Source organism: Coregonus lavaretus (assembly GCF_964263955.1).
Source record: "Coregonus lavaretus genome assembly, chromosome: 12".
Classification (NCBI taxonomy): domain Eukaryota; kingdom Metazoa; phylum Chordata; class Actinopteri; order Salmoniformes; family Salmonidae; genus Coregonus; species Coregonus lavaretus.
In genome coordinates this window covers 40,080,809-40,102,269 of record NC_139999.1, presented here as the reverse complement: position 1 = coordinate 40,102,269, position 21,461 = coordinate 40,080,809, and the positions used below count along the sequence as shown (strand labels likewise).

At 42.3% G+C, this 21,461-nt stretch overlaps 1 protein-coding gene across 1 annotated transcript; it reads right to left on the bottom strand.

The window, feature by feature from the left end:
- Positions 1–5,327: 5,327 nt before the first annotated feature.
- Positions 5,328–6,638, bottom strand: ppil1 (peptidylprolyl isomerase (cyclophilin)-like 1). The gene is made up of 4 exons (XM_084173434.1): positions 6,468–6,638; positions 6,109–6,263; positions 5,753–5,821; positions 5,328–5,631 (listed from the first exon to the last, which is right to left on the bottom strand). The coding sequence occupies exons 1-4, from the start codon at positions 6,521–6,523 to the stop codon at positions 5,411–5,413; spliced, it is 501 nt and encodes a 166-aa protein (XP_084029560.1). The 5' UTR covers positions 6,524–6,638; the 3' UTR covers positions 5,328–5,410.
- Between the last annotated feature and the right edge of the window lie 14,823 nt (positions 6,639–21,461).

Here is a 21,461-nt window from a genome sequence, read left to right as displayed (position 1 = left end):
CTGGCAGAGCGATACAGTGAGCGTCAGGTTGCTTCCATCCTTAAAATTTCAAAGACGGCGGTTCATAAGAACAAGGTCAAGCAGCAGACATTGGGGACAACAAAGCTACAGACCGGCAGAGGGCGAAAACGACTCTCTACTGACCGGGATGACCGCCAACTCATTCGAATGTCACTCAACAACCATAGGATGACATCAAGTGACCTACAAAAAGAATAGCAAACAGCAGCTGGGGTGAAGTGCACGGCGAGGACGGTTCGAAACAGGCTCCTAGGGGCAGGGCTGAAGTCGTGCAAAGCTAGAAAAAAGCCCTTCATCAATGAGAAGCAAAGAAGAGCCAGGCTGAGGTTTGCAAAAGACCATTAGGATTGGCGCAGTGGTCTAAGGCACTGCATCGCAGTGCTAGCTGTGCCACTAGAGATCCTGGTTTGAATCCAGGCTCTGTCGTAGCCGGCCGCGACCGGGAGACCCATGGGGCGGTGCACAATTGGTCCAGGGTAGGGGTGGGAATGGCCGGCAGGGATGTAGCTCAGTTGGTAGAGCATGGTGTTTGCAACGGCAGGGTTGTGGGTTCGATTCCCACGGGGGGCCAGTATGAAAAATAAAAATAAATAATGTATGCACTCACTAACTGTAAGCCGCTCTGGATAAGAGTGTCTGCTAAATGACTAAAATGTAAATGTAAAAAATTGCGCCGTAGAGGACTGGAGTAAGGTCATCTTGTCTGATGAGTCCAATTTTCAGCTTTGCCCAACACCTGGTTGTCTAATGGTTAGACTGAGACCTGGAGAGGCCTACAAGCCACAGTGTCTCGCACCCACTGTGAAATTTCGTGGAGGATCGGTGATGATCTGGGGGTGCTTCAGCAATGCTGGAATCGGGCAGATTTGTCTTTGTGAAGGACGCATGAATCAAGCCACGTACAAGGTTGTCCTGGAAGAAAACTTGCTTCCTTTTGCACTGACATTGTTCCCCAACTCTGAGGATTGGTTTTTCCAGCAGGACAATGTGCCATGCCACACAGCCAGGTCAATTAAGGTGTGGATGGAGGACCACCAGATCAAGACCCTGTCATGGCCAGCCCAATCTCCAGACCTGAACCCCATTGAAAACTTCTGGAATGTGATCAAGAGGAAGACATCAAACAAAGCCGAGCTGCTTGAATTTTTGCGCCAGGAGTGGCATAAAGTCACCCAACATCAATGTGAAAGACTGGTGGAGAGCATGCCAAGACGCATTAAAGCTGTGATTGAAAATCAGGGTTATTCCACCAAATATTGATTTCTGAACTCTTCCTTAGTTAAAACATTAGTATTGTGTTGTTTAAAAATGAACATGAACTTATTTTCTTTGCATTATTCGAGGTCTGACAACACTGCATCTTTTTTGTTATTTTGACCAGTTGTCATTTTCTGCAAATAAATGCTCTAAATGACAATATTTTTATTTGGAATTTGGGAGAAATGTTGTCAGTAGTTTATAGAATAAAACAAAAATGTTAATTTCACCCAAACACATACCTATAAATAGTAAAACCAGAGAAACTTATATTTTTGCAGTGGTCTCTTAATTTTTTCCAGAGCTGTATATAAATAAATACAATTATGTATTTGCTCAGAAAACTTGGGTGACCAAATTTTAAAAAACGCCACTTGGGGAACCCTGCCTTAAACTATAGGGAGATTACCAAACATTCTAACCAAAACATCTTATCTGTGTCTACAACAGAGCTGGCTATTTCTTATGTCACATAACCGTCCTATGAAATGGAAGGCCTACAGTATGCTTTGTTGTTTGTCTCCCTCCAGAGGTAGTCTGTTCAAGTTATAGGATGAGACTTATCTGCAAGCATCAGATAAGTAACACCAGACATATATATTTTTTTTTTTCCCACCTTTATTTAACCAGGTAAGCCAGTTGAGAACAGGTTCTCATTTACAACTGCGACCTGGCCAAGATAAAGCAAAGCAGTGCAATAAAAACAACACAGAGTTACATATGGGGTAAAAAAACATAAAGTCAAAAATACAACAGAAAATATATATACAGTGTGTGCAAATGTAGCAAGTTATGGAGGTAAGGCAATAAATAGGCTATAGTGCAAAATAATTAGAATAGTATTAACACTGGAATGCTAGATGTGCAAGAGATTATGTGCAAATAGAGATACTGGGGTGCAAAAGAGCAAAATAAATAACAATATAGGGATGAGGTAGTTGGGTGGGCTAAATTTCAGATGGGCTGTGTACAGGTGCAGTGATCGGTAAGGTGCTCTGACAACTGATGCTTAAAGTTAGTGAGGGAGATAAGAGTCTCCAGCTTCAGAGATTTTTGCAATTCGTTCCAGTCATTGGCAGCAGAGAACTGGAAGGAATGGCGGCCAAAGGAGGTGTTGGCTTTGGGAATGACCAGTGAGATATACCTGCTGGAGCGCAGACTACGGGTGGGTACTGCTATGGTGACCAATGAGCTAAGATAAGGCCGGGATTTGCCTAGCAGTGATTTATAGATGGCCTGGAGCCAGTGGGTTTGACGACGAACATGTAGTGAGGACCAGCCAACAAGAGCGTACAGGTCACAGTGGTGGGTAGTGTATGGGGCTTTGGAGACAAAACGGATGGCACTGTGATAGACTACATCCAATTTGCTGAGTAGAGTGTTGGAGGCTATTTTGTAAATGACATCGCCGAAGTCAAGGATCGGTAGGATAGTCAGTTTTACGAGGGCAAAGCTGTGAAACCTACTGTTATTCTTAGCTTTTCTTTTTCTTGACATGGTCAAATAACTCAAACATAGATTGCTAACTTTTTTTCTAATTTTGCACACAGAAACTAGAGGCCATGAGTAACTTGTTCAAAAAGAATGCCACTGATTGGCCTATAGGTGGCGCTGTTAAAAGCAGTCTCACATCCTCATATCCACCGCCCCGTTCGACCTAGAGACTTTGTATGTAGGTCTCTTTCCTCATGCCGAACAAATTTGCCTCAATTTGATTGGTTAAGACGTGGCTGACTTACTGATAAATCAGGAAATCCGATTTTACGTGTCCATTTAAATCCTTTGTAGATCCACTTCACAATGGCTTATAAACTTCAAACGTTTTAGGGTCATCAAAGACATTACCATGATGAACCATGTTGTTTGGCATTGAAATCTTTAAAAAATGTGTAAACTATTAACTATTCACTTTTTTGAATTTGTAATGCTAGTGCTTAAAACAATCATTAAAAATCTTCTTCTGATAGACTAAAAGTCAGATTCACAATAGTCCCTAAAGAGTTTGAGAAAAGAACTTTGATGCATTAAAAGATGGCCACATAGATGCATATTAGCACGTCTGCAAAAAAAATACATAATTCTTCCTCATGAACTATAGGACCAAATTACACCAAATTTGGAATGTAGGCTCATGGTACATGTCTTAACTTGGTTTGAGAAAAGATGGCTGAGTTATTGACAAATCAAAAATCAGATTTTATGTGTCCATTAAAACCACTGTAAATCCACTCCACAGTAGCTTTTCAACATGAAACTTGTCATCGCTATCATGGACGTCACCAAGCTGAACCACACTGAATTTGTTATTCTGTTTTTTATATCTCAAAAAAGGAAACTATTAATGCAAAATAATCTGCAATCATCTTCTCCTCATGAACCATACGTCAGATTCATTCCAGATGTTGTATTTAGACTCATGATTGTACATAAACGAAGATAGTTCCTACATGATAGTTCTTGCTTCGTTATCCAACTGATCTTGTTTCCTTTCAGTCATACTGTGAACCCTGTTCATTGCTGCTCGCAGCTATATTTCAAGTTTGTCATTCCTACCATGTCACCCACAGTGGCATGTATTCATGGATGCCAAGAGAAGTCAGGATTCCCCAAGAAATTGTCCAAAATTAAAAATATCTATCTTTCGTCTCTCTGTGTTTCTTAATTTTCTTTCAGTTTGCAAGATTATGAATGTACTATATCTCACTGGAGAAAGCATCCGAGGGAGCGAAACAGCACCCTCTGTCTCTGTATGTGTAAGCCATCTATCTGATGCTGTCTGGTCAAAAAGAGTATGACATTGTTGCCGCCTGTAGCATTGTATGCAAGGGAAGCCAGCGAGCATTTGGCCTCCCTTCATAAAAAAAAGTATAAAATAATAGCCAATCAAGCGTTAAGCTAAACTGAGTGAACTCAACTGTGAATGGTTTCTGGTTTCACCACAAAAAGTGTCAAGGGAAGCCAGTTTTGTTTCACTAAAATCACATCACTTCGAGAGCAAAACTTAATTGACATAAAATAAAACTTGAATTGTAGCATCTCGTTGTGTTGTCCTCTGGTTGCTAGCTAACTCAAATTGGCCCTTCCCTAAATTAGCCATGGATGGAGATAGGGATTTGGACTTGTGGTTTTACTTAATTCTCCATACTTGCCAATGATTATAATGGCGATTCTGATCCAACCATAAATTTATACATTGTGCCCCTGGCCTGAGAGGATGGAAGTTCAATATGTAGCTAGATGTAGTAGGCTAATGTTAACTAGCTGGCCTGGCGCATTGTTGCCCATGAAAGAAAGTTGGGCTAGCGAGAAAGCATTTTAGCCAGGTAGCATAGGAAAACAAAAAATAAAAGTGTGTACTGTATGACAGTTATAGACCGTTTTGTCAACATGAAAGACAGGAAGAAGGCATTGTCATTTCTCTACAAGTAGGGTGAGTCAACATGTTTTTTCTACTTGCACGAACGCATGCACGCACATACACACAGAAAAATCAGAACCATGGACAGCTATATCATATTTAGCTTATTTTGATTGGACTAAATTGTTTTTAGTATCTTTTAGTTGTATTAGACTAAGCATAGGTGATTTGATGATGTTGAAGTTGAAATGGTGCTGGAATAGTGGTGGCAGCTCCTGTTTTCTTTGCAACTTGCGGTAACTTTCAGTGGTTCTAAATCAAGTTGTTTAGTAGTCCGAAAATGTCAGAAACATTAACTTGCTTGACCATGCTGTAGGTCATGTAACTGTTTGTTACATGCAATATGCTTTGTGGTCTTCACTGGACAGAGGTTGCTCTCCGGTTGATGAAACAAAGGTGTGGTTGACTTTATTCTGCCAGTATCTTCTTATTGTCTCGGCCTTAGGCCTATATATCACGGTCGCAAGGCTTACAAACTAACAGACTATAGAGCAAACAACGCAATTATCTTTTTTTTTTTGGGGGGGGGGGGGGGCTTGCCCAGTGATTTTACCAACACATCGCTACTGGTCACCCATAACAATTTAAGTGATTATGACCATAATGGTTACATTATTGATTTGAGAATAACAAAATTAAAGGCATTTTTATTTTTAAATCATGACAAAATTACTGTACAAATAAAAAAGTAGCCCTTGGTTGTATGAATGCGTCTCAGTTGGGTACAGTCGTCCTGAGGATTTTTATGTCATCGGCAGGTCGGTCTTGTGTGTTTGTTTCCACCATGCCAACGCGGTTGACCACTGCCATACCTTGGCATACCCTCCCAAAGATACTGTGCTTCCCATCCAACCACTGAGTAGGCCCCAGGGTCAGGAAGAACTGGCTTCCGTTGGTGTCTGGTCCTGCATTGGCCATCGCTAGGATCCCTGCACCTAGGGAGACAGCACCATAACAGAGCACCATTACAGAGCAGTAGAAAGCACCATAAAAATACAACATTTTGGTAATATGACATGTTTTCTCCATTTCATTACTGTAAGACTGTATAGTTACCTGTGAATTTCAGGTCAGGGTGAAGTTCATCTTCAAACTGTTTGCCAAATATGGAGGCACCGCCACGACCTATAAGCAACGCACATTACAGGGAGTAAGAATCTGATGTCGACATCAACAGATTTAGTCCACGTCAACAGATTTAGTCATCATTTGAGTTTAGTGAGTCTTCTTTTCTGTCTCTGGAACATTCTGAATGTATCACCACTCAGAACAGAAAAAAGTGTACAGCTGATTCATGCTCAGGAGGCCAAAAGCCTGGTAGTGGAACAATAGTTAACATGGCATTCTGAAGAATTTCTCCAGGCCTCATCTGTGTTAGTGTGTGTATATTTGTGTGTGTGTGTCTGTCTCACCTGTTCCTGTGGGGTCTCCTCCCTGCACCATGAAGTCCTTGATGATACGATGAAACTTGGTGTTGTTGTAGTAACCTCTCCTGGCCAACTCAGCAAAGTTTTTGCAGGTTTTGGGAGCATGTCTCCAGTAAAGTTCCACTGCAATTGTACCCATTCTGGAACACAAGAAGACATACAATGTAGCTAAGACGAAGCATTCATTTTCCATCCATTATGAAATTAATCAATGGACAGCATTTGGTATTGGAAAAACATGATTGAACAGCAAGCAATTGAGTAACTCCTAACTATCTAACTACTAGCTATTCATTCATTCAAAACGTTTAGCTAACGTAGGCTAGCAAGCTACCGGAACTTACGTTGTCTCCAGGCTCACTGTGGGTGGCTGCCAGGTATCTGGTGGTATTCCCGACATGGCGTCTTAACAAATGTATAGAAATTGTATAAATAAATGTACTAAAACTGAAAAGTAGCCAATGTTGTGCGATTTATCAATGAAAACTGTCTGTCTTCCTGTGGTAGAAACCGGAAGTAACCCCCCCGTTTGTGCACTGTGCAGGAAATGCGTTTTTTTTTTATTGCCTGAGTTCAGAATGGAACATTATCGCCACCTACTGCACAAAAAGTAGAGTACAACAACTGTAAATCATGCTTCATCAACAGTAATACGTGTGGGTGTGGGTGTGGGTGTGGGTGTGCGTGGGCTGCTCGCGCGCCTCTGCATGCTGTTTATAATTATTCATATGATAATGAAAAGCACAAAACAACGTTGATTACCTTTATTAACATAATCAATAAAATACTGTTAGACAAATATATGTTCAAGACATTTTACATACAAATACATAATTTAAAATATATACAATTTGACCTGCAATAAACATTATAAGCCAGTAATTGGAAAAATCATTGAGGGGTGAAAAAACATCACATGACCCCGATACCAGTTGATTTGTACAGATTGTCCAAGAGACTGACAGAGGAAGAGCGATGAGACACCTTGTAATGGACGGCATTACCAGGCAGTATTAGACAGAGTAGCTAGATCTAAACTTGTCTGGTAAGACGACAATTACAAGGTTTAGGTAGGAGCATCAGAGGAAAGTAGCAAGGGTCTTTGTAGCTACAGCAGCTTGATGACAGACAAGCTGTAAAGACAGAAGACAGAAATAAGTTGGAGAATTGGAATAGTTAATAGCAATACATCATCAAGATACCAATGGTGACATTTTTTTAAAAATCATTCAGAGGTGTAATAGTTGAAGTATTTTCAACAATTATTTATCAGTGGAGCAAAATCTGTCATAAAGCAAGATGACACAATCTTTCAATAATTTGAACTTTAAAAGGACATGCAAATAAATTATGTCATTGTCCTACAATTTCAGAGAGTTCAGAATGAGTACACAAAAGGGTGAGTCAATATTTGTGGGTTGTTAAACCAGAACTCAGAAGTTCAGCCATTGACAAACATCACCTTTGAAATACCTCAATCACCTTATGCTTTTATCTCTGTTTTCCATTGATTTGCACAGTCAACCTCTTGTTTGAGAATACACAGTTTGAAAACGATGATTCAAATTATAATATAATAATAATATATGCCATTGAGCATACATTTTCAAATCACAGATTTGTAGAAATGATTGCAGGTGCAGTGAAATGCAAAACAAACAATATACACATAATCCAGATTAATTTTTTTGACATTTAGAAATATCAGAAGTTGCTATGTCAGAGACTGGAATATATATATATATTTACATTTTAGTCATTTAGCAGACGCTCTTATCCAGAGCGACTTACAGTTAGTGAGTGCATACATTTTTCATACTGGCCCCCCGTGTGAATCGAACCCACAACCCTGGCGTTGCAAGCGCCATGCTCTACCAACTGAACTACAGGAGGCCCATACATACATATAATGTAGTGTGTATAGACAGTATATGAATAGAAAAGGTGTGTACAACAGTAGTTATTTAGGATGAGCCACGACTAGAATACAGTATATACATATAAAGTGGGTAAAACAGTATGCAAACATGATTAAAGTGACCAGTGTTCAATGACTCTATGTACATAAGGCAGCCGTCTCTAAGGTGCAGGGTAGAGTACCAGGTGGAAGTGCCTAGTTCCTCGTCTCCCTTCACTTTTCCTTGAGAATAGTGTGTTGAATAGTAAAACAGGACAATAGGTTGAGAGTTATAAATAGGTTGAGAGTTATGAGAGAGAGAGAGAGAGAGAGAGAGAGAGAGAGAGAGAGAGAGAGAGAGAGAGAGAGAGAGAGCTGGAGAGCAATAGAGGTCATTGTGTTTATTTTTCTCACACAGATCTCAGGTGTCAGCTGCACAATATGCCACGCAGGTACAGTAGCGCTGGACCAATCACGAGCCAACAAAGGCCCAGGCTCAGCTCCAACTGGGGGAGGGGTAGAGGAAGTGGCTCCTACTGCAACAGTCATTTCACTGGTATTCTTTAACTACTGGGTGGGGTGGAAAATCACACAAAGGGCAGGAGGCAGGGAGGAACTACCGATCACCAAAGGGGGGTTAGGCGGAAGGTGCTCACCACAGACAACGTAAATCTCTTATCCTATGGGACTATATCTGTCAGCCTTCACTGTCTAGTGTGTGCCACCTGTTCTGGATGCTTCCTCCAGCCAGTTGTTCCATCATCTTATTATTTACATATGTAGTCCTTTAAAAATAACTACTTTACTACAGCGTCCATATTTTCATGTGCTGTACTGTAAACCTGATTTGGAGTCTACAGCTGAACTATGATAATGGCATACATGGGTCTCGCTATTAAACATATAGCATTGACTATAAAATGTCCTAAAAACTATTTACAAACCGCAAATGCTTCCTGCTTCAGGTATGTTACAGTGCCGTTGCACCCTTATTGGTTGTTGGAATTATTGATGTGGTTGTTTGAAGGGCTTTCAGGGAACATCATTACCAGACAGTGTTAGAACACCTGTGTACAGCCAAGCACTGTCAGGTAAGATGTGTCCTGTAAGCCAAATAAAGGGAAGGTCAAAGGCACATAACTATATATAGCTATATCCAACTCAGAGCATATCTAGGTCTACACAACCCTTAGAATACTACTCAAATTTACCAGCAACTCATAAAATATTACTACCCACTGGCTCAAGGACTGAGAAAATACAGTGCTAAGCGGGATTGTGTTTGTGTGTTATGTGTTTACGTTATGTACAGTATTCACACTTCTTTCTCTCTATGATGCTTGCAGAGGGTCATCATCATCATTACCAGGCAGTATTAGAGAGAGTTATGACATCCAAAACTGCCTCGTAAGATGGAGATGGCCATCCAAATATCAATATTTCATTTACAAGAGCAACACAGATGTGGACAGTGTCAATAGGGGAGGCTACTGTTCCATACAGGTGGGTCCAGAAAAACACTGACTGACTGCGTTTACCAACCCTGTCGAATTTCTTTGATGGTTTTATTGTATAATTGTGCAACTACATCAGTAGGGCTAAGTCACTGTTAATAATTATCCAAACACATCAAAACTGGTCCTTTTTATGATCCAAGAACCTAAACTATCATTTAAGAGGCTGTGGTTTTACAAAAGTTCCTTGACGTTATGTGATCTGTGCTGTTAGCTTAAAAATGTATGGTACTGGGCCATGGGAAAGTCAGGCCTCAGCTGCATCAAACTGCTACTGTTTGAGGTAGGTAATTTAGTATTCTAGAGTACCACAGTGACAGGAATTTCAGAAAAACTGGACTGACTTCAGAAATCAGATTACTCTCATGTCTAGATTTATCAGACTATGTCATAGTTAGGGTTGCAAAGCCACCGGTGATTTACTAAAGTTACTGGAGTCTTCAGGAATTTTGGTAATTAACAGAATATCTATGGCAATCTGTCATAACTTTGGTAATTTATACTTCAATAACTTTGAAAAATATATTCATATATAGTATTCATTTTTTGTTTTATATCTGTGTCCATACTGTCCATGAGTTTCTAGTAAATAGGCCATATGTTTCAAGAGAAAATCACCTAATCAATAATTTAAAAAAGCATCTAATCAACAATTGCATTATTTACAATTAACTCTGCAACTCTTCCAACTATTGACTGTCTTCCATCTACTCACAACTGCCACCAATTTGATGCTAAAACATTGACAACAAATACATGTTGGCATAGTCAAATAAGTAAAAGGGTGTAAAAAAAATTATTAAGGGTATTTGATGCTGAAAACCCCTCATATTAAACACCAATGGTATTCACTAAGTTTATGGTTTATATTTAGGATAATGTAAATCATCTTATTTAATTATTTAATATATTTTACATGTGATAAGGCCACACAGAGGGTCAGAGATTTTTACAGACATCTGAAGTAGCCAAAAGGTCCACTAGACGTCTTGTGATAGATTACATAAAACCCTTGAAAGATACCACATTTCTGGTAGTTTACTGGTAAACGTGAAAGTTTCCAGTAATATACCCTCCCTTTGCAATCCTAGTCATACTAGATTATGACTGTTGAGCCATAATACAGTTAACTACATTATTTCCTTATCGTTGCCACATTGGCAAACTGCCACCAACGTTGTAGAATGCCCTCATTGACACTTCATGACAAACATTATACATTACACAACATCTACTTTGCCTTCAGAAAGGATTTACGCCCCTTTACTTTTTACACATTTTGTTGTGTTGTTGCAGCCTGAATTTTAAATTGATTAAATTGAGATTTTGAGTCACTGATCTACACACAATACTGTATAATGTCAAAGTGGAATTAAAAGATGAAATGTCTTGAGTCAATAAGTATTCAACCCCTTTGTTACGGCAAGCTTAAATACCTGTACGTACAACCTGTATGCACTGTGCACAAATCACACTGTTCCTGCACTGGTAAATGCATGATTGTAGCATTTAAAAAATTGGTATTGGGCTCCCAAGTGGCGCAGCGGTCTAAGGTACTGCATCTCAGTGCTAGAGGCGTCACTACAGACCCCCTGGTTCGATTCAAGGCTGTATCACAACCGGCCGTGATTGGGAGTCCCGTAGGGCAGCGCACAATTGGCCCAGTGTCGTCCGGGTTTGGCCGGTGTAGGCCGTCATTGTAAATAAGAATTTGCTCTTAACTGATTTGCCTAGTTAAGTAAAGGTTAAATAAAAATACAAAATAAAATTGTGTTATTTTACCATATACAGTACATATTGTCTGATTTCATTAGCCCTTTAATTTGAGGTAACATTACTTTCAGTACTAGATGTTTGTTGTTTTTATTGCACTACTTTGCTTTATCTTGGCCAGGTCGCAGTTGTAAATGAGAACCTGTTCTCAACTGGCTTACCTGGTTAAATAAAGGTGAAATAAATAAAATAAAATAAAATAGTCTACAAGTAAAATCTTGTTTGATTTCTGTCTTCATGTTCAAAATAAATAGCTTCCATTGCTGTCAGAACAAGCATAAAGAAAAGGTTTTGCTCTGAAACAAGCAAAGCAAACATTACTTGATGCAAATGTCATGGGATTAGTGGGTTGTGAGAGCAGGACAGGTTGTATGGTTGCGGGAACAGGTAAAAATGTAGAGCAATACTCTGAGAAAAAGAGGGAGAGGGAGTAAGTAGGAGGAGGAGGGCAGAAAGGGAGGGGATTGAGAAGGAAATCAAACAGAAACACCTGTAATCTTACCGTTGTGAATAGAGCAGTAAAGAAAAAATGCACAAAAAAAACTTTTTTTTAAAAGTGGGGAGTTGTAAAGGGAGAAAGTAGAGGGGGACATATCTCAAATTTCCCCTTGGAACCGGAGAGAGAGCCACATCCAGTCTCTCTCGGGTCATTCAAGGCCCCATGAAAGGCAAACCCCTCAGACATGCCCTGCTCCCTCCCAGTCTTCAGCCAGGCACCATTTCAGTAGACAGACCAGCACTAGAGGCCCTCAAAGGGAGAAAAGGAGAGAGGGAAAGAAAATTGAGAAAAAAAATATTTTCGGAGGCAGTTAAATAAGGAGGAAATTTGATATACAAGAAATGTATATATTTGGCCTCTATTAGATAATAATCTGATCCATGTCCCTAGTCTTGTTCCTAATTTATCCTCTGGGCTAAGGAGGATGTGATATTATATTCTCCTTGGATGAAACTTAATGTTTTCATTACTCCTGAGTAAAACCTTACTATAGGTTTTACATGACGTTTTAACAATTAATAGCTTTTTTCTTGAATAATTGAATAAACCATTGTTTGAACAGTATATTGATACATTTAAAAGTGATACAAATATAGATATTACTTTACGTCATATACTCAGATGTATGCAATATTCAAAAATCTATTTTGCTTCAAAGCCATACTAGTAAATCAGCATCTGCATGGTCACCACCTACCCTGAGAGTTTTGCATGTGTGAACAAACAGAAATGAAACAAAGGACCCATCCGGGTGCTTAGTCATTCTGACAAAATGGCTGCATGGTCTTAACCACACAAAACCAAGCTATGCACTACTTGACCTCTCACCTGTGAACGACATTATATCTTTATACAATTTTACCACATGTAGTGTAAATGAGGCTATGCACATCGCCACGTGATGTATCTTATTCTCGCAGGAGGAAATCATACAAAGCCATATACAATGATATCTTGAGAAAATGACATTATCTTTACCTGTATATGACAGGTGTTAGTTGTGTATACAGTAGCATCAACTACTGCCTGAAACAAACTGTTTTAATGCATTTTCCTATTGCATCTTTTACAACACATTCCCAACCCTCATATACTGTACATTGTTGCTAGCATTTAACTACTGGTCTATGCAAGCAACAGAACAAAGGCAATACTGCAACTGTTCTTTATAAACCAACAATTATCAATCCAGAGATTCAGATTGAGGAGCGAATTCTTACTTTAGTTTAGGCCAATAACTACACAACTTTCTGTACTGCTCTATATCTATTGACTTACAGTAGTTGAATGAGGAGGGGGAAAGATCTTATTTAGTCTCCTCTCTAATCATACCAGTAAAAAAACAAGTAAGAACAAGCCTGACCAGAGCCTTTTGAAGTTATTCTTAGAGAAGACAAGCATGCCAGTTACATCTATTGTACTGAAAAGAAGAGGCTCTTTCACTCACCTAAATCTGGAGCCGAACAATTGTCTGAGTAGAATAAAAAATCATTGAAAAGAGAAACTGTCTCTTTACAGCATATCAACCATCGCATCAAGTAAATTCATTAATGAGACCATCATGATTTGCTTATCCTGCACATAGTAGTATTGAGAAACTGTTGACGCAACTCTTTCTGTTTAGAGTCTTTAGACCTATGTGCCCTAACTGGTTTGTCTAGTCAAAGAATAGAGGTTTTCCATTCTCCTCTGTTTAGAGCACAAGCTAGAGAGAGAGGCTTTCCTCAGTGAAATGACAGGTGTCTCTAATCTGATGCCATCACAGTCAAACACTCTTCAAACTTGATTTATTTTCTCGTAAGAAAAATCTTATTGCAGATAAATACTGAAGTAAAACAGGAAAATATAAAAATATGGTCCTTAAAAAAATATGATTATTTTCAAAAAGTCCCTTGCATAAAAGTTGAAGTAAAAAAATCTGACAACAATTAAGAAATAAGTATAAAGATAGGACTGTTTAAAAACTTTGGTTTTATAATTACAAGTTACTCTATCCTTCCTTGGAGCAGCCAGAGACCCAGAAGCCATAACAAGAGATACCATTGTGTTGCCGGGTCTTGTTGCTAGAGAGGCGTTTCATCCTCTTCCCTCTTTCCTCCTCTTGTTGAACGATTAATGATTTCTTCCATTACTGGGTCAGATTCAAAAGGCAGAGGCCTCTGCGATTCAGGAGATCAGTTGATCAGTTGATGTAGAAGGAAGACATCAGAGGTAGAGGTAGAGGTGATGTCCATTGACGAGGGGCCCTGGAGTGGTGGTGATGTTACCTGGTTAAGCTCTTAATGCAAAGAATCTGAGTTTGTAAAGGGCTTGGTTTACATGTACACCTACCAGCCCTACCTCAGTGTCTCTCCGTGGTATAACCAATCACTTTGCACCAAGCACCAAGCAGGTGTGTCTCCTTCACTGTGATTGGTCGGGCCAACCTACTGAGAGTCCACTGGTGTATGTGAGTTCGTGCATCTATGACATCAGCTTTACAGTAGAGAACCACGCCTTATCCGGCATGGCTTCTCTTCCTCGTCTCAAACACGCCTTTTCCCCAATGACCTGAGCTCGCGTTGAAGAGTCAAATGAATTAAGAAAGTCAGAATATCTTAGCGGTCACATTTATGACCAATGGGAAAATACAGTGGCTCTAACTTTTTATTTATATTTAATCATAGGAGATTATTTCTTTTTTCAGTAGATTGAAGTTGAGTTGGTTATGGATATACTTGATCAAGATGATCTTAAAGATGATTTTACCATTATCCATTAGTCTCTACAGAAAATATATATACAAAAGTATGTGGACACCCCTTCAAATTAGTGGATTTGGCTATTTCAGCCACACCCGTTGCTGGCAGGTGTATAAAATCGAGTACACCGCCATGCAATCTCCATAGACAAACATTGGCAGTAGAATGGCCTTACTGAAGAGCTCAGTGACTTTCAACGTGGCACCGTCATAGGATGCAACCTTTCTAACAAGACAGTTTGTCTGTAAGTGCTGTTATTGTGAAGTGGAAATGTCTAGGAGCAACAACGGCTCAGCCACGAAGTGGTAGGCCACACAAGCTCACAGAACAGGACTGCTGAGTGCTGAAGCGCGGAAAAATCGTCTGTCCTCGGTTGCAACACTCACTACTGAGTTCCAAACTGCTTCTGGAAGCAACTTCAGCACAAGAACTGTTCGTCAGGAGCTTCATGAAATGGGTTTCCATGGCCAAGCAGCCGCACACAAGCCTAAGATCACCATGCGCAATGCCAAGTGTCGGCTGGAGTGGTGTAAAGCTCGCCGCCATTGAACTCTGAAGCAGTGGAAATGCGTTCTCTGGAGTGATGAATCACGCTTCACCATCTGGCAGTCCGATGGACGAATCTGGGAATGGTGGATGCCAGGAGAACGCTACCTGCCCCAATGCATAGTGCCAACTGTAAAGTTTGGTGGAGGAGGAATAATGGTCTGGAGCTGTTTTTCATTGTTCAGGCCCCTTTGTTCTAGTGAAGGGAAATCTTAACGCTACAGCATACAATGTCATTCTAGACGATTCTGTGCTTCCAATTTTCTGGCAGCAGTTTGGGGAAGGCCCTTTCCTGTTTCAGCATAACAGTGCCCCCGTGCACCAAGTGAGGTCCATACAGAAATTGTTTTTCGAGATCGGTGTGGAAGAACTTGAAAGCAAGTCCCCATAGCAATGTTCCAACATCTAGTGGAGAGCCTTCCCAGAAGAGCTGGAGGCTGTTATAGAAGCAAAGGAGTGACCAACTCCATATTAATGCCCATGATTTTGGAATGAGATGTTCGATGAGCCGGTGTCCACATACATTTGGTCATGTAGTGTATGTTTAAATCAGTGATTTTGACTGTAAAACGTCATATTTTGTTATTTCAGGGGGAATTTGTTAGTGTCTCTTGCACAAGGGTAGACCTGGTTTATCAGAGGACATAGCCACAGGTGTAAACCTGGTTCGTATAGGTATTTGGGCTGAGATATGCAAGTGTAGATCTTCTTTATATTAGTATTGGGACCCAGTCAAAGGTGTAGATCTGGTTTGTAGAAGTACTGGAGCTGAGTTGCAGGGGTAGACCTGGTTTGCAGTTTATGAGTATTCAGGCTTCGGCACATTTAGACCTGTCTTAGTTTATTATTTGGGTTCAAGCAGAGTGCAGACTTTGTAGGTCTGTAAATTGGAGTTGAAGTACAGGTGTATACCTGGTTTGTTTGAATATTGGGTTTGAAATGCAGAGGTGCACCTATTTCTATGACAATTGGGGTTGACTAGTTTATTTGAATTTTTTATCAATATCGGGTTAGACGTGCAGGTGTACATCTGGTCTGTAAGAATATTGTGGCTGAAGTATTCGTGTAGACCTGGTTTGTATGAATGTTGAGACTTGGGCACTGGGGTAGACCTATTTTATATGAGTATGCCCATGGATTTACCTGGTTAATATGAGTAATGGGGTGTAGGGATGGTATTTGTATTTGTATTTATTATGGATCCCCATTAGCTGCTGCCAAGGCAGCAGCTACTCTTCCTGGGGTCCAGCAACATAAGACAGTTACATACAGTTTAAAATTAAACATTACATTTGTTAACATATTCAGTGTGCTCGCTCAGGCCACCACTCCACCACCACATATTTACAATACAACATCCATGTGCACGTGTGTATAGAGTGAGTGTCTTATCATGTGTATATGTATCTGTGCCTGACTGTGTCTCTTCACAGTCCCCGCTGTTCCATAAGGTGTATTGTTATCTGTTTTTAAATCCGATTCTACTGCTTGCATCAGTTACCTGATGTCGAATAGAGTTCCATGTAGCCATGGCTCTATGTAGTACTGTGCGCCTCCCATAGTCTGTTCTTGACTTGGGGATTGTGAAGAGACCTTTGGTGGCATGTCTTGTGGGGTATGCATGGGTGTCGAGTTGTGTGCTAGTAGTTTAAACAGCCACTCCGAGGGCATTCAGCATGTCAACACTTCTTACAAAAACAAGTAATGATGGAGTCAATCTCTCCTCTACCCATTCTGAAACTACCTGCAGCTCTTTGTTAAGTGTTGCAGTGATTTCACTCGCTGTAGTAGCTGACGTGTATAGTGTTGAGTCATCCGCATACATAGTCACACTGGCTTTACTCAAGGCCAGTGGCATGTCATTAGTAAAGATTGAAAAAAGTAAGGGGCCTAGACAGCTGCCTTGGAGAATCCCTGATTCTACCTGGAATATGTTGGAGAGGCTTCCATTAAAGAACACCCTCTGTGTTCTACAATTCACAATATAGCAGGGGGTGTAAAGCCATAACACATACATTTTTCCATCAGCAGATTATGATCGATAATGTCAAAAGCCACACTGAAGTCTAACAAAACAGCTCACACACTCTTTTTATCATCAATTTCTCTCAGCCAATCATCAGTCATTTGTGTAAGTGCTGTGCTTGTTGAATGTCCTTCCCTATAAGTGTGCTGAAAGTCTGTTGTCAATTTGTTTACAGTAATATAGCATTATATCTGCTCAAACACAATTATTCTCTGTAGATCCTCTCAAGCTCTGTCAGGTTGGATGGGGAGCGTTGCTGCACAGCTATTTTCAGTTCTCTCCAGAGATGTTTGATCGGGTTCAAGTCCGGGCTCTGGCTGGGCCACTCAAGGACATTCAGAGACTTGTCCCAAAGCCACTCCTGCATTGTCTTGGCTGTGTGCTTAGGGTCGTTGTCCTGTTGGAAGGTGAACTGTCTACCCAGTCTTAGGTCCTGAGAGCTCTGGAGCAGGTTTTCATCAAGGATCTCTCTGTACTTTCCTCCGTTCATCTTTGCCTCGATCCTGACCAGTCTCCCAGTCCCTGCCACTAAAAAACATCCCTACAGCATAATGCTGCCACCACTATGCTTCACCCTACGGATGGTGCCAGGTTTCTTCCAGACGAGATCCTTGGCATTCAGGCCAAAGAGTTCAATCTTGGTTTCATCAGACCAGAGAATCTTGTTTCTCATGGTATGAGAGTCTTTAGGTGCCTTTTGGAAAACTCCAAGCGGGCTGTCATGTCCCTTTTACTGAGGAGTGGCTTCCGTCTGGCCACTCTACCATGAAGGCCTGATTGATGGAGTGCTGCCGAAATGGTTGTCCTTCTGGAAGGTTCTCCCATCTCCACAGAGGAACTCTAGAGCTCTGTCAGAGTGACCATCGGGTTCTTGGTCACCTCCCTGACCAAGACCCTTCTCCCCCAAGTTGTAGAAACATCTCAAGGATGATCAATGGAAGCATGATGCACCTGAGCTCAATTTCGAGTCTCATAGTAAAGGGTCTGAATACTTATGTAAATAAGGTATTTCAGTTTTTTATTTTTAATAAATTAGCGAACATTTCTAAAAACCTGTTTTCGCTTGTCATTATGGGGTATTGTGTGTAGATTGCTGAGGATTTATATATTTTTTAATCCATTTTAGAATAAGGCTGTATCGTAACAAAATGTGGAAAAGGTCAAGGGGTCTGAATACTTTCCGAAGGCAATGTAGGTTACTGTTGGCAACTTGGGGAATACAGGCCTAAGGAAAGTGGAAAACAGGGCCGAGATAGGCAAGTAATATGGATGAGGTGTATTGGCAAAGGAACTGGGGTCTGTGAGTAACAAATAGGGCATTTAAGAGTAGGATATGGGTGTTAGGGTTAGGGCATGGGGTAACAGGTGTCAAGGTTGAGGTAAGGAGTAGACCAAGGCGCAGCGTGATGAACAAACATACTTTAATTAGTTAAAGCATCAAAATACAAAACACGACTCGTGACGTCCACGGTATCAATGACCGAACACGGAACAAAAACCCACAACCACAAAGGGAAAACATACAGTTTAAATATGGCTCCCAATCAGAGACAACCAGCCAACAGCTGACACTCGTTGCCTCTGATTGGGAGTCACTCAGGCAAACATAGAAATACAACAAACTAGAATGAACACCAACATAGAAATACACACATAGAAATGAACACACCCTGGCTCAACATAATGAGTCCCAGAGCCAGGGTGTGACAGTACCCCCCCCTAAAGGCGCGGACTGCGACCGCGCCTCAACTAAACAAACCAGGGGAGGGCTGGGCGGGCATACCTCCTCGGCGGCGGTTCTGGCTCCGGCCTTGACCACCACCCTCCAATACACCCCCCATAGTGCCCCTGGTCCAGTCTGGCCCCGCCGGCTGGAGCAGGACTGGACTTAACAGGAGCGATCCTTACCAGGCTGTCGACTCGCACCCCTGGCTTGGTGCGTGGAGGAGGAACGGGCCTTACCAGGCTGACGACTCGCACCCCTGGCATTGTGCGTGGAGGAGGAACGGGCCTTACCAGGCTGACGACTCGCACCCCTGGCTTGGTGCGTGGAAGAGGGACGGGCCTTACCAGGCTGACGACTCGCACCCCTGGCTTGGTGCGTGGAAGAGGGACGGGCCTTACCAGGCTGACTTCTCGCACCCCTGGCTTAGTGCGAGTGGCAGGAACAGGCCGGACCGGGCTGGCGACGCGCACCGTAGGTTTGGTGCGAGTGGCAGGAACAGGCCGGGTCGGGCTGGCGACGCGCACCGTAGACTTGGTAAGGGTGGCAGGAACAGGCCGGACCGGGCTGGCGACGCGCACCGTAGGTTTGGTGCGAGTGGCAGGAACAGGCCGGGTCGGGCTGGCGACGCGCACCGTAGACTTGGTGCGGGTGGCAGGAACAGGCCGGACCGGGCTGGCGACGCACACCGTAGGTTTAGTGCGTGGAGCAGGGACAGGCCGGGCTGGGCTGGCGACGCACACCGTAGGCTTGGTGCGTGGAGCAGGGACAGGCCGGGCTGGGCTGTCGACGCACACCGTAGGCTTGGTGCGTGGAGCAGGGACAGGCCGGGCTGGGCTGTCGACGCACACCGTAGGCTTGGTGCGTGGAGCAGGGACAGGCCGGGCTGGGCTGTCGACGCACACCGTAGGCTTCGTGCGTGGAGCAGGGACAGGCCAGGCTGGGCTGTCGACGCACACCGTAGGCTTGGTGCGTGGAGCAGGGACAGGCCGGGCTGGGCTGTCGACGCACACCGTAGGCTTGGTGCGTGGAGCAGGGACAGGCCGGGCTGGGCTGTCGACGCACACCGTAGGCTTGGTGCGTGGAGCAGGGACAGGCCGGACTGGGCTGGCGACGCACACCGTAGGCTTGGTGCGTGGAGCAGGGACAGGCCGAACCGGGCTGTGGAGACGGATAGGAGGCCTGGAGTGAAGAGCGGCCACCACCCGTCCTGGCTGAATGCCTACCCTCACACACTCTGTGTGAGGCATCCGCACAGGACGTACAGGGCGGTGTACCCCTGGCCTGGTGGCCTTCTGGATCCGCCCCCTTTTCTCCACCGTCAGCCCCGTCGTCCATGCCGTGTGCCCCCCCCTAAAAATTTTCTGGGGTTGCCTCACGACCGTCCGACGACGACCCTGATCACGCCGTAGCTCCTCTCTACGGCGCGCCTCCACCGTCTCTTCTCCCGGCGCTTCCTCCCATGTCCAGCCCAAGAGCTGCCCCTGGACACGCTGCTTGGTCGTTGCATGGTGGGTTTTTCTGTCAAGGTCGAGGTAAGGAGTAGACCAAGGCGCAGCGTGATGAACAAACATACTTTAATTAGTTAAAGCATCAAAATACAAAACAAAACACGACTCGTGACGTCCACGGTATCAATGACCGAACACGGAACAAAAACCCACAACCACAAAGGGAAAACATACAGTTTAAATATGGCTCCCAATCAGAGACAACCAGCCAACAGCTGACACTCGTTGCCTCTGATTGGGAGTCACTCAGGCAAACATAGAAATACAACAAACTAGAATGAACACCAACATAGAAATACACACATAGAAATGAACACACCCTGGCTCAACATAATGAGTCCCAGAGCCAGGGTGTGACAACAGGGCTTGGGTGTATGGGTAATTGGGCTTGGGTGTGTGGGTATGTGGGCTGAGGTATATAGATATTGGGGCTGAGGAATAGGGGTAAATTGTATTATAGGCGGAGCACTGTATGTCCCCATTGGTCACAATTGTGACCAAGAATAAAACATACCTTTTTACATCGTTTTCAATATGTAAAAAAATATATATACAAAATATGGATTACATTTTAGGGTCACTAATGGCATGCAAATTTGGGAACAAATGGGTTAATGTGGATGCTACCATGATAACGGATAATCATATGTGGATCAGTGAATAATGATAAGTGAGAAAGTTACAGAGGCACAAAGATCATACCCCCAAGACATGCTAACCTCTCATCATGACCAATAACAGGGAGGATAACCATTTTTTGGGGTATGATCTTTGTGAATTTGTTCAAATACTTATGGGGAAAAAAATATTTTAAAAAATGGGTGGACTAGATACATAAAGTGCTTTCATTTCTAAACAGTAAAACAGATACTGTATGTATGAATATACAGTGGGGAGAACAAGTATTTGACACACTGCCGATTTTGCAGGTTTTCCTACTTACAAAGCATGTAGAGGTCTGTAATTTTTATCATAGGTACACTTCAACTGTGAGAGACGGAATCTAAAACAAAATTCCAGAAAATCACATTGTATGATTTTTAAGTAATTCATTTGGTACAGAAACCTTTGTTTGCAATTACAGAGATCAAACGTTTCCTGTAGGTCT

What these genes read in the sequence shown, in the direction of transcription:
- ppil1 (XM_084173434.1), bottom strand. Translation starts at nt 6,523, where the DNA reads ATGTCGGGAATACCACCAGATACCTGGCAGCCACCCACAGTGAGCCTG. An exon ending in AGGAGACCCCACAGGAACAG is followed by an intron (nt 5,822 to 6,108) that starts GTGAGACAGACA and finishes CGTTGCTTATAG; the next exon opens with GTCGTGGCGGTGCCTCCATA. An exon ending in CCCTGACCTGAAATTCACAG is followed by an intron (nt 5,632 to 5,752) that starts GTAACTATACAG and finishes CTGTCTCCCTAG; the next exon opens with GTGCAGGGATCCTAGCGATG.